The sequence below is a fragment of the Prunus mume genome, linkage group LG4 (genome assembly GCF_029339155.1).
Source record: "Prunus mume cultivar Tortuosa linkage group LG4, ASM2933915v1, whole genome shotgun sequence".
Lineage (NCBI taxonomy): Eukaryota > Viridiplantae > Streptophyta > Magnoliopsida > Rosales > Rosaceae > Prunus > Prunus mume.
The window spans coordinates 22,645,680-22,662,169 of record NC_142701.1 but is presented as its reverse complement, the minus strand read 5'-3'; the positions used below and the strand labels follow the sequence as shown (position 1 = coordinate 22,662,169).

At 35.2% G+C, this 16,490-nt stretch overlaps 2 protein-coding genes across 3 annotated transcripts; both read left to right on the top strand.

The window, feature by feature from the left end:
- The first annotated feature begins 5,585 nt into the window (after window positions 1-5,585).
- LOC103329387 (protein DETOXIFICATION 40-like) lies at window positions 5,586-9,282 on the top strand. The gene is made up of 7 exons (XM_008231849.3): window positions 5,586-6,061; window positions 6,173-6,804; window positions 8,147-8,203; window positions 8,286-8,524; window positions 8,616-8,734; window positions 8,843-8,929; window positions 9,039-9,282. The coding sequence occupies exons 1-7, from the start codon at window positions 5,699-5,701 to the stop codon at window positions 9,096-9,098; spliced, it is 1,557 nt and encodes a 518-aa protein (XP_008230071.1). The 5' UTR covers window positions 5,586-5,698; the 3' UTR covers window positions 9,099-9,282.
- A 1,431-nt stretch (window positions 9,283-10,713) lies between these two features.
- On the top strand, window positions 10,714-15,503 carry GLR5 (glutamate receptor 5). Of its 2 annotated transcripts, XM_089049977.1 has the most exons (7): window positions 10,714-10,844; window positions 11,099-11,345; window positions 11,933-13,278; window positions 13,502-13,779; window positions 13,909-13,940; window positions 14,370-14,776; window positions 14,899-15,503. In XM_089049977.1, the coding sequence occupies exons 2-7, from the start codon at window positions 11,234-11,236 to the stop codon at window positions 15,316-15,318; spliced, it is 2,595 nt and encodes an 864-aa protein (XP_088906103.1). In that variant the 5' UTR covers window positions 10,714-10,844; window positions 11,099-11,233; the 3' UTR covers window positions 15,319-15,503. The 2 variants fall into 2 exon arrangements, with proteins under 2 accessions (XP_088906103.1, XP_008230072.2); XM_008231850.2 differs by lacking the exon at window positions 10,714-10,844 and having other exon boundaries at window positions 10,955-11,345.
- The last annotated feature ends 987 nt before the right edge of the window (window positions 15,504-16,490 follow it).

The following is a 16,490-nucleotide window of genomic DNA, read 5'->3' as shown; positions in this document are numbered from 1 at the left end:
TGTGGGACTTATATTCTTCAACACGCCCTCCCACCACATGTTTATAATTGGATGATTAGCACATTAATTTGTGTCAATTATTAATACAACAATTATATATATATATATATATAAGATGAACAATATATCATATCACTAAATATAATCATATCACGAAACATAATCGTACTACTACCACCAAATATAATCATGTTTTTCTTGAACACATCACCAAACATTTACATATTTATTTATACCATCCTTTAAAAAATATCTTTTGATACTTATTATTTTTAAATTATTTCTTAAAACGTATTATGGTCTAATTATGTAATAACCTCAAAAATAATACTTTGTTTTATTATTTTGTGGAAAATCTTATTAAGTTGTGTGACTTTATTGAGTATTTTATGAATTTGGTTTGATGTGAAAATATTGAATTAAGTGAGTTTAATCTCAAATTTAGACTAAAATGCCCTTATAATTAAGTTTATGATTTTTCGAATGAAGTAGTTTCTCATTTTTCTAAAGCCCGCCTCGGTATAGTGAGTCAGCGAACTATTCATTATATTTTGCATTTTATTTAGTCAAGTTTCTTATATTTTGATTTTATTTAGTCAAGTGGGACTTATATTCTTCAACACAGAAGAGTTCTGAATTATTTTATTATCTTCCATGAAATAATGGATGGCTATTTCCTATAGCTCTCCATGCATCTTTCTCACATATTTGTACATAAAAGCTAGTCAGCCAGCCGAGAAATGGGATATCACTGTTTTGCTATCCTCACCAAACATAATACGCCACTTGGCATACTGTAATTAGTTCGGAGCAATGTTATACAGTTTGATATGTTTGAGAGCACTGGGGATTCTTCAAAACAACTTGCAGCTTGCAGAAAAAGTTGATCCTGTTTGCCAGAATGCCATATTAGATGCCGCTAGAACAATTGCCGTGATTGGTATGCTAAATTCGAAAGGGGCCAATCTATTGGATTGATGATTGTAAGAATATTGTCCTGCGATGGCTGGCCAGTAACCTCGATCCTTCTTCTGCGAATAAGGTTCTAAGAGGACTTTCAAATTCCAAAGTGAATAAAGTTCAGCACAAAAATAGGAAAAGGAAAGAAAAATAAGTCTCTTGTACGTGGTTGAGTATTCGAAAGAAAATATGACAACCACTATGAAATGCTTACTTACATTTAGTAGACATGTCATTCCATTGTTAGGTTAAGGACCGATTTATCCGGAATTATCAATCCTATGTTGACTTATATAGATCTTCAATGTTGCTTTCTCATATGGTTCAGTTTGTCCTGTGGTTTTCCCCAACATGACAAATGTTGTGAAAGAATGTGCAAATGGGATAAGTAATCAGACAGCATGCTGCAGAGCAATGGATAGTTATGTTTCTCAATTGCAACAACAGAGTTTCATTACAAACTTGCAGGCCTTGAATTGTGCAGCATCACTTGCAAGAAAAGTAAGCTAGGATTGTATTAGTTTATTTTTCAAATAATAAACTTCATTCTCTTCATATATGAGTTAAAGAATCATTGCAAATGATAGAAAGTTCTGCTTATTTCATTAGTATATTTTTAAGCATGAGTAGACTCTTTTTTTGTTGATAGAAAGTTCTGTAATGTTATGTTGTTCTCCATATCGACAATTGCAGTATATCGAAAACTGCGGTATACCGCAATATGTCGGTCGGTTCATGGTTCATCTTTTCATCATACCGCAATATATTGGTCAATTCATGGTTTCATTAAAAAGTTGCGGTAACCGAACCGCAACCACCCCTATACTAGTGTAAAAATATCTTACTATTTTACCTATAAGTTATTTAAAAAAAATAGGTATGCTAATTTAATTAGATTGCATCGGTAAATTATTTAAAAGGTAGGTACATTATTTTATATATAAAAAAAAGGTGGTTACTTTGTAATAGAAAAATTCTGTATATTTTTTATAAATGAAAAACAGATACATAATAATTTTGAATAGTATATATGCTATTTTTATTAAATTGAGATAATAAGTAAATTTTTCATAAAAGATAATAGGTATATTATTATCTATTACATTAAAAAATTATGTTTCCTAATAGAAGTAAGGGATTTTCACTAAAACACCAAAAATAGGAGCTGAAATTATAAAAAAACTCAACACTCAAAACACTTTATAAACACACCCAAAACTCATCATTACACACACTCAAAACCCATTTATAAACACACCCAAAAAATATACAATTGTTGACTATGTGGTTGATTTTGGGTGTGTTTCTATGTTTAAATAATATTTGGGTTTTTTTATAAATATATGTCTAGGATTGGGTTTATTTATAAATTTGTATAGAAGTAATAGGTATGTTATTTTTTCAACATAAAATTGTATGTACATTATTATAATTTTAAAAAAATATATAATAGATAATTAATCACGTATACTTCTTAAATAAATAAATAAAATATTTTTTTATTAAATAAACCGATTAGGTATGTTAAATATGAATTTATTGATCCACCAAGAAAGTCTTACCATATTGCCGACGGAAGAAACCCTAGCCGGTCTCTCCCATTGTGAGTCCTAAATGAAAGCTTCATACAAAGGGGAGGAGAAAGAAGCGTCACTGCCCCTCATTCTCCTCCTCTTTTCTCGCCTTTTCCTTTTAGGTTAGTGAATAAATCCACTGGGGTGTTTTGAATAAAAAATTCTTTGTGGTGGTTTCTTCTGAGCCATGGTAGATTGAAGTTTCCCATCACCCATTTTAGTCTATGTTCTCAATCAAATCCTGCTCCCAAAACCCTTTTCCTAACGCTGCTTATGTTCTCTAAATTTGATTCTCCATTGTCTTTGACGAAGGTTGCTGCAAATGACCCAATTGTTTTTTAGCAAGATTGTTGTTTTCATTTATTTGTTCGATTTTATGCGTAGATAGATCGTTGGAAATCATATTTCCTCCAGATCTGTTACGAATGCAGTGGTGGATGTGGCCGTGATGACGCTTATTCAGGTGGTGGTGGTAAGGTTCGTCTAGGCTCATGACTTGTTTTAGAGTTTTGGTCATATTGAATTTGTGGACTTTGTTTGGGCTTCTAGTTAATTGTGATAATGTGGGCTAGTAGTTTTAGTGTGACTTTTGTCCACGTTAGTTTTGGTTTTAGCATGTTAGTTTGTTGTCCCATTAGGATTGATATTTTAGATGTCTTGTTGATATCTTTGATTGTACCGTTGAAATTTACCTAGATGTCTTGTTGATGTCTTTGATTGTACCATTGAAGTTTATCTAATAAAGTTTCTATTTGATAATAAATTGATTGTTAAATTTAAAAAAAGTTTCCAAATTAATTCCTACATCCATTTGGAGATCTTTCCAAATTCAAGTGTCATTAGTTACAATCCAATTAAAAATTGTTTCTATAATGGTTCCTACATGAATATAAAAAATGCAATAAGGCTTAGTTGAGGGTATTTTAGGAATAAAAAAAGTACAATAAATTCGATTTTGCGCTTGATTAGGTAACTTGCCGAGTTGGATCCTAGTCATCGGGTTTTATTTAAAAAATAACAGGATTTTATTCAAACAAAAATAAAGAGATGGGTTGTAGTTGAGGAAAAATGACTTTCAAAGATTTAAGCTAAATTTACTATTTTTTTTAAAAAAAACCAAAAGTTGAAAAACCTTAGGATATAAAAACAAACAAACAACCAACTAGTTTTGTGTTGCTTTTATCTTTTGGTGCCAAAACTTGTCCTCTCAAACATGGGTAAGTTTTTGGTTTATTTTTTTCTTTTGAGTAGCTTAGCTTGCTTGCAAGACTTCCTCCTTTCACGGTACATGTCGATGCATTGCTGCAGGCCTTATCAATGAGGATTTGATCTTCCTCTTTCGTTCTTTTCCTCCTTATCACTGGCTCTGAAGATGCTCCTTTGAAGTTGGCAGCATACATTCTCTCTTTCTTTTTTAGTCATGTGACAGCAGCCTTTTACATACCTTTTTATGAGCCCGTTGTAAATCTGATATTGGGAAAGGACTTGACATTTACAAGTCTAACACGTGGCTCTATACAAAAGAACAGTAAAATCTGTGATCCTATGCAATAATGTAATGTATGTACAGCAGAAGATCCTATGCAATAATGTAATGTATGTACAGCAGAAGAGATATATGAGTGAGAGGGAGAAAGCTCATGAACTTCCTAGCTACTCAGTTTGGTGCTTGGCTGCCTGCCTCGCTCCTTTTTCCAGCTTTTTCTGACTTCTATGGAATTTTGACATGTTTCTATGTAGAAAACTTGCCCGCCACATGGATTGACACTGAGCTGGCATCCCAACCAATCACAAAACTAGACCTGTATTTTTGTACAAGTCATAGTCATACCAAAGGAGAAAAAATATATGTAAAAAGTCACATTTAGATAATCTAGTTTGTCGGTTTTATCAATTTGATCCCCACTTTAATTTTGTCGAGTTTATTCTTCTAGGTTTAAATATGAGCAATTTAAGGACAAGTTACAAATTCTTTCAAAATCCTTCTAATTTTGTTATGTTTTGAGCATGTAATATGAAAGAAGTTGTAACGGAGTAGGATGAATTTTGATAAAATTTGTAACTTGCTCTTCAATTACTACACAGATAAAATTAACAAATTGAAACTATAGGAACTAGAGTAGTAAAATCCACGAACTACATATATATATATATATATATATATATAAAACGTCAGATGAGAAACACGCTTTGGTTTCCTTTACTGGTTTTTATTATTATTATTTGTTCTAGAAGTTTGTAAAGATTTCGATTCTTCTGGGACGCCACATCCGTAATATTTATAAAAAATAATAATATTTAGAAAACGTGTAAGTTGCTCTAACAATTATTGGAGAGAAGACAAGTGTAAACATGGGAAGGAAACTTTCAATTTGGCTCTAGTGTATAATTACACATTATGAGGCTGCATGTGGCTCAACGCATCATGACGATCAACTAAGCACTAGTCATTTAGTTTTAAATTAATTAATTAAGATGTAATGTCAATGGAGATGATGAAAATACTTGTCAGAAATCTTGTTTAAAATAAATGAAATTTTGTGTGAATTATGTGTTTCTTATTATTCAAATAGAAAAATAAATTAACTTAATAATAATGTCTATAATATTATCCCACGTCGGAAATAAAAATATTTTAAAAGTGTTTATTCATTATCAATTAATTTTGAGTGACGTTTATATTTTGATAAGTAAAAACTCGCACACAACCATCGATAATGTTTAGGAAACAAAATTGATGAATAAGAAAATCCCACCAAAGTTGAACACGTTTGTTTCCAACTCAAAAAATTGACTTCAAAATCAAAACTGATTTCTCATTCCTATAAGTTATACATAATTTATAATAGCAACTCAAGAGAAAGATAAAAGTTGACGAAAAAAGAAAATTGAAAAAACACGAGCCACACACAAGCATGTAAAACTTGTGTTCCACAGTGCTGAGCATATGAATTGAATGTGGGTTCATACAAAATGGGAAACTTCCACGTGGCCTTCTCCAACCTCTTTCCTTTTCAATTTTCACTCCATTGGCCAGCTCCTCCCATTGTTAAAATCTTTCCATATTTGTCACACGCCTCATAACCCTCCTTTCTCTATTTAAACTCTTCCCTCCTCCGTGCTTAATTTGCTCCACCCCAAATTCCCCAAACTCCAAAACCCAAATGGCTTCTTCCCCAAATGACATCCACCAGCCTCTGCTACAATCCTATCCACCACCCCCCACCCTAACCACAAAACATGATGATCTTCCTGATCTTCATCTTCATCATGACCTCCACTCAAGCAACGAGCTTGAAAGAGTGCTTTCCGAAACAGACAGGCCATTTTTAGAGCGTCTCAAACTGGCTCTATGGATTGAGTCCAAGCTCCTTTTCTACCTCGCATCCCCGGCCGTCATCGTTTACATGATCAACTATGTCATGGCCATGTCCACCCAAATTTTCGCAGGCCACCTTGGTAATCTTGAGCTGGCTGCCGCCTCCCTCGGCAACAATGGCATCCAAGTTTTCGCCTATGGAGTCATGGTACATAACATTTATCAACACTGTCACATCATTGAAGAACAATAAATAAATTTGGTGACTCTAGCATTATTGTACGTATATGTTACTCATCTTTAATTGATTTCTCAACAGTTAGGCATGGGGAGCGCGGTGGAGACGCTTTGTGGGCAAGCCTATGGTGCCCACAAGTATGAAATGCTAGGGATATATCTACAAAGGTCAACCGTACTCTTAACTTTGACTGGTGTGCTCCTCACCATCGTCTACATCTTCTCCAGACCAGTCTTGATCCTTCTAGGTCAATCTCCAAGCATTGCATCTGCAGCTGCAATCTACGTGTACGGCTTGATCCCTCAAATCTTTGCCTATGCTGTCAACTTCCCCATCCAAAAGTTTCTGCAAGCTCAAAGCATAGTGGCCCCAAGCGCCTATATCTCTGCATCAACCCTAGTTTTGCACCTTGTGCTCAGCTGGGTTGTGGTGTACAAGATGGGGCTTGGCTTGCTGGGTGCTGCGTTGGTGCTCAGCCTGTCATGGTGGATCACTGTGTTGGCGCAGTTTGTGTACATTGTCAAGAGTGAGAGGTGCAAGAACACATGGAGTGGGTTTAGTTGGCAGGCCTTTAGTGGGTTGCTAGGGTTTTTCAAATTATCTGTGGCTTCTGCGGTGATGCTTTGCCTTGAAACTTGGTACTTTCAGATTCTTGTTTTGCTTGCTGGGTTGCTGCCAAACCCTGAGTTGGCTTTGGACTCTCTCTCAATCTGGTGAGCAATTTTTTTCTTTCTTCTTTCTTCTTTCTTATTTTTGTTTTTATTTTATATATTTGGATGAGATCTGGTATATATGCAAATTGCAATTGAAGTGCGCTTCTATTATTTTGTTTTTTGGCTAATCAATTAAAGGAGAATAGTGGGACAACCAAATGTCTGGATACCAATTATATATTTATGTATGTATGTACATACATGCATGTGGTTTGGTTACCAAATAAATGTAGTTATTTTGACCATACCTACCAATAATATATAATTATTAGTGGGACTTTGCCTCTAATAGGAATTTGGGCAGTGTAATCATGTGGTCTGATATGAATTCACATGTGTTAGAAAGCTCATTATAAAAAAAAGGAAAAAAATTCATATAGCATTACTTATTTTTTATTTGCCATATTTGGATAAGATTGGTTGCAACTGTTTGTGAACATCCATACCTATAATGAAGAATCTCATCTAACATTTCTGCAGTATGGAACACCGTTTTGTTTTCATATATGTCTTGTTTGTGGAGCGTTATTGTATGATGTGGTAAGAGGTAAGGTCTGCAGTTTGATATTGATGGGTTAGGAGGAATTGAATTGAAGAGAAGTTTGGGACGAGGAGTTGAATTCATTCATTGATTGAGCTGGGGTGGGTAGAAGAGACTTGTAGGACTTGTTATTCCTTTGCAGATGTAGATTTAGGTGGCCTTATTGTCCAAATAATTGCTAGATAGATAGAAGTTGTAGACAAATTGGTACCACAGCCACTTGGCTCTTATCCTTATGTGCTATATATTCTTTTCCAAAAATCTGTTTCGTCTGTTTCCTCTTATGTGCCTTTCGTCTGGTTTGTTCCATATATCTGGCAATGTATGGTGCAGAAAATTGCATTTTGCCAGCCAAAACTTTATTGGTCTTAATTAAAATTGTTCAAATAGTAACATCACATGAAGGCTGGCTGTGTGTACTGAGATGGCTTCATAATGTTGATGTCCTTTTTTCTCATAACCAACCACCAAATTGGCCACAATAATGATTATTATTATTACTATTTTATTTTCTGTTTCTTCTTGGTTGGGTCAAAGTAATGATATTTCTTAGGTAGTCTGCAAAGTGTCCCAGTCTGTAGGGACATTTCATGATCTGCACATAGACCTTTTGCCTATCTTTCGTACAAAAAAATGAAAAAAAAAAAGCAATTAATTAAGTACAGAAGGCACGAGACGAGACCAGTGTGATTTTATTTTGTGCCATTGATATATATATATACTCAAACTGATATATATATATATATATATATATCAGTTTGAGTTTTCCTTTTCAATTCATTAACTTAAATTTGATTGCAGCACAACAATATCTGGTTGGGTCTTCATGATCTCAGTTGGGTTAAATGCAGCTGCAAGGTCAGTTTCACATACACATATGAACATGTCACATTAATTACAAGTAATTTTATTTTAACTGTTGATAATTGGCTGCAAGCAGTGTGAGAGTGAGCAATGAGCTTGGAGCTGGAAATCCCAAGTCCACAGCATTTTCTGTGGTGGTGGTGACAACAGTCTCTTTCCTCATCTCAATTGTGGCAGCAATAATTGTTCTTATATGGCGGGATACCATAAGCTATGCCTTCACAGAGGGTGAAGCTGTGGCTGCTGCTGTATCTGATCTCTGCCCATTTCTTGCCTTCACCCTCCTCCTTAATGGCATCCAGCCAGTCTTGTCGGGTAAATATATGTTAATTGTAATTAACTGTAAATCATAGTTTTAGTTAAGTGAATTTGGCTAATTAGTGTTGTATTATTATGATCATATTAGGTGTTGCTGTTGGGTGTGGATGGCAAGCTTTTGTTGCGTATGTGAATGTGGGGTGTTATTACTTGGTTGGAGTACCATTTGGTGCGCTTCTAGGATTTTACTTTAAATGTGGTGCTAAGGTATACTTGGATTCAAAAATCGATAATATTGGAGGCCGGGGTCTATTGTTATTTAACATCACTAGTCGCATCATGTGATCAACTAATAACGCTTGATTATTTTTACAGGGAATATGGTTGGGGATGATGGCTGGCACCTTGATGCAAACAATCATTCTGATATGGGTGACCTATCGGACCGATTGGAAGAAAGAGGTAAGCTACTATTTAATCTTGCATGAGTCATTGATAATATAAGGGATCTTAGGTTATTTAAGTATTATTTTTATTAATATATGAAATGAAAATTTCAATGGAATTGCAGGTGGAAGAAGCAGCTAAAAGGTTGAATAAGTGGGGGAAGGTGAAGGAGCCACTCAAGTAAGAAAACAGTTATGGACAGCAACTTGAGAGTTTTGTGTGTGGTGGTGGTAACTCATTTGGGGTTGACCTCTTGTGTGGTCAGATTGGAAATTAGTTTTAAAAAAATGTATTGCACAAGAGTTTTAAATTAGTTTATTGTCTTCCATGAAACAATGCAGGGACATCAATCACTGCTCTTTCCCGTAGCTTTCCACGCATCTTTCTCGCATATTTGTATATAAAATCAACCAGTCTGCCTACCTTTTATTTACTACTAGAGAGAAACGCTGGAAGAACTGAAACACAAACCAAAGATGAATTGCTTAAGTTACGGTATGTATGCTTGTACATTTGAGAATTCTGACGCATGACAAACAGAAAATGTTAGAATTAAAAAATGGAACAATGTAGCGGACGTAAGTGAGGTTAGTTGACCAGGGCAGTGAGCCGCCTCACTCAAGTTTGAATTCCTTTCCGTAAATTAGAGGAATGAGAAATTTACAACGGGTTTAGCAGAATGAAAAATGGACAATCAGAGTCTCGTTTAAAATCTCCATGGCATTTTAGTTATGTGTGTGTGAAAGAGAAACTTCCTCCTTATATAGTTTAGATTATTGCTTGTACTCAAAAGTAGGAGTATGAGAAATTTATAATGTGCATATTATGAATTTCAATAATATTCATTTAACTTTCTTTTCTAGTTTATTCAAAAAGAAAAAAAAATAAAATTGCAATGAGTGTTTGGTTGTTTCTTTTGTGGAATGTTTTTTCTCATGCAATAAAAAAGAGAAGAGTAAAAGTAAATGAAAATTTTTCCTCCTGGAGATGGTCCTGTCTTTACCTTTAAAACTAATGTTTGTAAAAGATAAAAACACTAAACATGCTGCTACCCTAAAGCTAGAGAATACTCATAGTCCACTATGAGCTGTGTAGAGTAGTGTGAGAACTCCAATGGCAAAAAGGGATGACCAGAAAAAGAAACAACTAAGAATGCGATTGGACCCACAGTCTTTCCCCTTCATTTTCATAATGTGGAATAGGGTGAACTGCCGAAATGCCCCATGAACTTGTACTTAATTATTAATTTACCCTATGATCTTTTTTTTTATAAACAAATTAAAGGCTTGAATTAAATTTTATTCTCAATTTCCCCTACCGTCTAAATCAACAACATGTCATCCAATAATTCTTCAAGTTATTACAAATATATTTTTTGAAAAAATGAAAAACTAAAAACAAAAACAAAAACAAAAATCCCCCCTCAGTTTCTCTCCCTCCCATTCGAGCTCCCCCCTCTCCTTTGCAATCTGTAGCTTTACAACAGAAGGGAAAAAGATGAAGTGGGTGGGCCCCTCTGTTTATTAAAATATTATATATGTATATATATTATTTCAACATTTAAAATAACCAATTTGCCTTTATATTTAACAGTAAATTAGATTAAATGTTGAAATTTAGATAATAGGGGAGAATTGAGAATAAAATTTAATTCGAGCCCTTAATTCACTGAAAAAATGTAGAAAATTAATAATTAAATACAAATTCAAGTGGCATTTTGATAGTTTAGTGTGGAATAATATGCTCACTGTCTGTCCCATGTCCAAATTAGTCAGCCACCACAAGGCTTCCTTTCCTTCCTTCAAAAGTCTTCATTTCAAGTGCACTGATTGGTTTTTCTCAGCAAATCCACCAGAGTCCTTCAACAGTTGTGAGCTCTGCTTGTCTTTGGAGCACAAAATTTTCAGCTCTGAGGAGTAAACTTTTCTGGGTGAAATTTACGAACTTTGTATAGTTTTTCAATTCATCCTTATGTGGGCTAAACAGTTTTTCTTTTGGCACCCTCAAAAGGCCACTTTAAAGTTTTCCTCTTTACCCAAACCTAGTTGAATATCCATGATTTGATGTGGTACAGTCATTTTTACTCATTATATGAAGCTAATGAAACACAGGTTTTGGTAAAGATTGGGACTTTATTGTGAGAAATTGCTGTTGGGGGCTTAACCTTGTTCAAATATGCGACAGGGTGTGGCTTTGCCACTGCATACTCTCATATGGGTATTTCTCACTGGTTCTTTGTACTGCCAGAGGCCTTCTGTAGTGAACATTGGAGCAATTTTTACTTTTAACTCTGTTATTGGTAGAGTTGCAAAGACAGCCATGGAAGCAGCAGTCTCTGATGTTAATGCAGATCCAAGAATACTCAACGGGACAGAACTGAGGTTGCATATGGAGGATGCAAATTGTAGTGTATTCCTGGGATCAGTTGAAGGTACCTTAGTGATTTGTATTCTTCTTTCTGTATATGAATATCATTGTTTGTTCCTTCGGTGAAATTTGAAATGATAGCAGTTGTAGTGATGATCAACAATTTATATAAACTGATTTTAGGTGATTTACAGTACAGTTCTCTTTCCATCTCCTATTTTAAGTTCATCTCAGGTTGCTAAGGACTCTATTTTATATGCAACTTCTCATATTTGTGGTAGATTTGAAGTTCCTTGAAAATGTGGAACCACTGATTTTCTCACCTCTGATTTGAATGTTGCCTTTGATATTAAGCTTTGTTCATCTCCAATTTTAAGATAGTACTGCATCTGGCTGATTTTAGATTCTTTCACCACTATTTGCCCTTCATGAGCTGTTTTTCTTGTCAACATGTCCCATTTTCTATATGGCATCACATCACATCTCCTCGTAAAGTTATTCCTTTTAGTACTTTCATATTCTGCCACCAGTATCAATCAGCATATCAGGTTTTTCTTTTCTTATAACATGATAATTTCCATGCTTCTTTTCCTTTCCTGAGAAGTTTGATATTGTACTTCTCTACTCTAATAGCACACCTATTGGGAGCAGTTTTTCAGGTACTTAACAAAAGTATAGTAGCCATAGTTGGCCCACAGTCTTCTTCAATAGCTCATATGATATCTGAAATTGCTAATGGTCTCCAAGTTCCTCTCATATCATATGCTGCCACTGATCCAAGCCTGTCTGCCCTCCAATTCCCCTTCTTTCTCCGAACTACACAAAGTGATGCCTACCAAATGGCTGCTATGGCTGATTTAATTGACTTTTATGGGTGGAAAGAGGTCATTGCTGTCTATGTGGATGATGATTATGGGAGGAATGGAGTATATACTTTAGGTGATGAACTTGAGAAGAAAATGTCAAGGATTTCTTATAAGTTGGCTTTGCCTGTACAATTTAATCTAAGTGACATCACTGAGTTGCTCAATAAATCCAAAGTGCTTGGCCCTCGTGTATATGTTGTTCACGTTGATCCTGACCCCAGGTTGAGAATCTTTACTGTTGCCAAACAACTTCAAATGATGACCAGCAGTTACGTGTGGCTTGCAACGGATTGGCTTTCTACTACCATAGATTCATTTTCTCCAACGAATCGAACTTCACTCACTGTCCTTGAAGGTGTAGTTACACTTCATCAACATATCCCACAGTCCAATCGAAAGCATGCATTTATATCTAGGTGGAAGAAAATGCAGAAAGAAGGTTTAGCAAGTTCTGAGTTAAATGCCTATGGACTTTATGCTTATGACACAGTTTGGGCAGTTGCACATTCGATTGAAAACTTTATAAATGAATACAGAAATATCTCCTTCTCTTTCATTGATAGATTACATGATAAGAAACCATCTAAAATTGAGCTAGGGAAGCTTAAAGTCTTTGATGGTGGATCTCTTCTTCGCATGAAGTTATTGAAGACAAATATGAGTGGTTTAACTGGTCAAGTTCAATTTAATGAAGACAGAAATCTTGTTAGTGGTGGTTATGATGTCATTAATATTGATCAGATGACAATTCGTACGGTTGGTTTTTGGACTAATTATTCAGGTTTTTCAGTTTCCCCCCCAAAAACTCTTAAAGGGAGAAGAAGTAGTTATTCCCCACTGGATTATAAGCTTGACAATGTTACGTGGCCAGGTGGAAATACAGAAAGGCCACGTGGTTGGGTGATTGCAGATAATGAAAAACCATTGCGAATTGGAGTGCCAAAAAGAGCAAGTTTTGTTGAATTTGTTACAGAGTTGAATGATAGCCATACAGTCCAAGGTTACTGTATTGATGTGTTCACTGAAGCACGGAAGTTAGTCCCCTATGATATTCCTTACAGATTTGAACCTTTTGGAGATGGTCTTTCCAATCCCAGTTATGATGAGCTTGTGAAGATGGTTGCAGAAAACGTAAGTAAACTTTGCACATTTTAGAATTGGTCAATCCAAAGAAAGCATAAATGTGACACATTTTTGGTAGGTGAGATAACCTACCAATACATGGATACTTTATGTGAGTATGAGTTAACACATGCAGATAGCCCAGAAGAATCTAATATCCAGTAGTCTGACCATATTATCTATCTTGCCCATTTGATCTAATATCTTCTTTTTAATTGAAAATTTGTGACAGGTATTTGATGCAGCTGTTGGGGACATTGCAATTGTGAAAAACCGGACATTGATTGTAGACTTTTCTCAGCCCTATGCTACCACAGGGCTAGTGATAGTGGCACCAATAGACAATTCAAAGTCAAATGCTTGGGTGTTTCTTAAACCCTTTACATGGGAGATGTGGTGTGTCACCGCAGCTTTCTTTGTGATGATTGCAGTGGTTATATGGACTCTTGAGCATCGAGTCAACAAAGATTTTCGAGGTCCCCCTAAGAGGCAGCTCATTACAATGTTTCTGTAAGCCTTCTGTATTTTTAAGTGGAGTCCATTACAATTCTTCCTGAACAGTTTGATGTTGCAATTAAAGAACCACTTAAATTCTTGGGAGACTAGGTTCTCACATCATTCAACTCTTTTGTATTGCAGGTTCAGCTTCTCAACACTTTTTAAGAAAAATCGTAAGCAAATATTTGGGATTTGCAATATAATATTTCTTAGTTTGTCTTGTTTCTCAACTTTGCACATAAATTTAAAACTGTTGTATATTGCTATATAAGAAGTTCCTAACCACAAATAACTTTGCACAAATCATCTTATTACACAACAACATGGGATGTTGAGACAAGTTAGTAACAGTCATATAATCTCTAAGGTTTCTATTGATTACTAGTTTTCCTGTTGCGTATTGTTTATGATTAGTTTAACAGTCATATAATCTCTTCTCTTCCTCATAAGTTTATATTCTTATTGAAAGAATGAAGAAAAGTAGCCTGCACTGCTCTGCTCTGCTCTGCCATCACTTCTATTTCAATATCAATTTATTGAAATTTTGGCAGTAAAATCACATTTTAAGTAAAGTATGTACCTTTTTCTTTTATCCAATGCAGAAGAAGATACTGTGAGCCCACTTGGGCGAATGGTGATGGTGGTGTGGCTTTTTCTATTGATGGTGATCACATCAAGCTATACTGCAAACTTGACTTCAATCCTTACAGTTCAGCAGCTTTCATCACCCATCACTGGAATTGATAGTTTGATTGCAAGCAATTGGCCTATAGGGTACCAAGTAGGGTCATTTGCTTATAGCTATCTGACTGAAAGCCTCTACATTCCTAGGTCAAGACTTGTTCAACTAGGCTCCCCGGAGGAGTATGAAAAAGCACTGCGGCAAGGGCCGTATGATGGAGGGGTGGGAGCTATCATAGATGAGCTTACTTATATTGAATTATTTCTTTCAAGGCAAACTGATTTCGGAATTATTGGGCAAACATTTACCAGGAGTGGATGGGGATTTGTAAGTACCTCTGTTTAACTGCAATTAGATGTGTGCAAACATGCATGCTTAATATTTTTGAGGTGCCCTTAGTATAATTTTACGATTTTTTTTTTCTCATTTTCCTTCACTATGTGAATTAGGCTTTTCAAAGAGATTCTCCCCTTGCTATTGACATGTCCACTGCAATCTTGAAACTTTCTGAGAGTGGAGAGCTTCGGAAGATCCATGAGAAATGGTTCTGTAAGATGGGTTGTCCTGGTGAGAAGAATCTGGAGTCTGAGCCTAACCGACTCCACTTGATCAGCTTCTGGGGTCTATATCTACTATGTGGCGTCTTCAGTCTCACTGTGCTTCTCATCTTTCTGCTAAGAGTGGTTCTCCAATTTGTCCAGTACAAAAAACAGCAAGCAGTCCCTCCCTCTCCTTTATCCTCCTCAAGCTCATGGAGTTCTCGATTTTCTCAGTCCATGTACAACTTTATTGACTTCATTGATGAGAAGGAAGAAGCTATCAAAAGAATGTTTATTCACGGTGGCAATCCTCAAGGTCAGGCTACCTGATCAATACATAAGAGAATAAGCTTAGTTATGCTAGTTCAAGTTCAACAGAGAATTCTGATAGTTAACAGAGAATTTTTTATATTTGATTTTATCATTTACGATATTACAAACAAATTCATAGAGCATGTACACAATATATCACTTTCTTCCCTCAATGCTTCAATGAAAATACTCTTCTTATGGTAGCTATGGGCAGGTTTGAATTTTTTTGGTTGGAGTTTAATTTTGTCAGACACATTGTTAAGAGAGATTTGGTTTCCATTCTGGCTTTGGTTGGAGCAGATATGATATCATAATATGACTTGCTTTTCATCCATATTATCACTTTTGCACAGTTGACAAGTTTATGATTACCTTCTATTTACTGAAGTTAGATGCCTTTCTGGTGGTGAGCGCGTCCTAGTACAAATTGATTCTTGTCCTCGAGTTTTGTTTTCTTACTTGGGAGTAACAGTAACCTCAACATTGTAATGGTCATTTCATTCTCTTTCCAGCTATAAGAATCCTAAAGTAACATTCTTGAGTTTCTGTAACACCAAACCAGAGTTACCATCTTTTACTTTTTGGCTAAGCAATGCAGCATGGTATCAGAATGGACAATTCTGAATTCAAAGTCTCTTACTAAAGAGCTCTACACATGGAGAAACACTTCCATGGAGATATAACCCCTCTCCTTTTCTCACTCACTACGTGATGAGTGAGAAAGGGAATGGAATATATATACGGGATAGACAAGTTTTTCTTCTATACATGAGTAAAAGTGTTAAAATGTTGAAAGAAAAATAGTCTGACCCACATCCTTACCTTACACTATAAATTTTGGAACCGAAACACGTTCTAAAACAAAAAGGGGTAATTGTTGAGTTAAAAAACTGAAATATGAAGAAAGACTTTGAGGTACGATTTGAATCATTTCTTTGAAAGTGTTATTTGCCCCCACTCAATCCAGTTTGTTGATGAGTTCTTGGCAAATCACTTCTAGGATACATCAAAGTTTGGAATCTGCGAATAGCAAAAACTCGAAGAATTTCCTTAGAAGTTGTTATAAGGAAATTGTATGATTGTAGAAGTTTAGAGAGAATAGGAAACTATTTAGGATTGGTTTATTATATCTCGCTATGTTAACAATAGGAAGTATATAAAGCATCCATTCAATTTATCTGAAAGGTGCA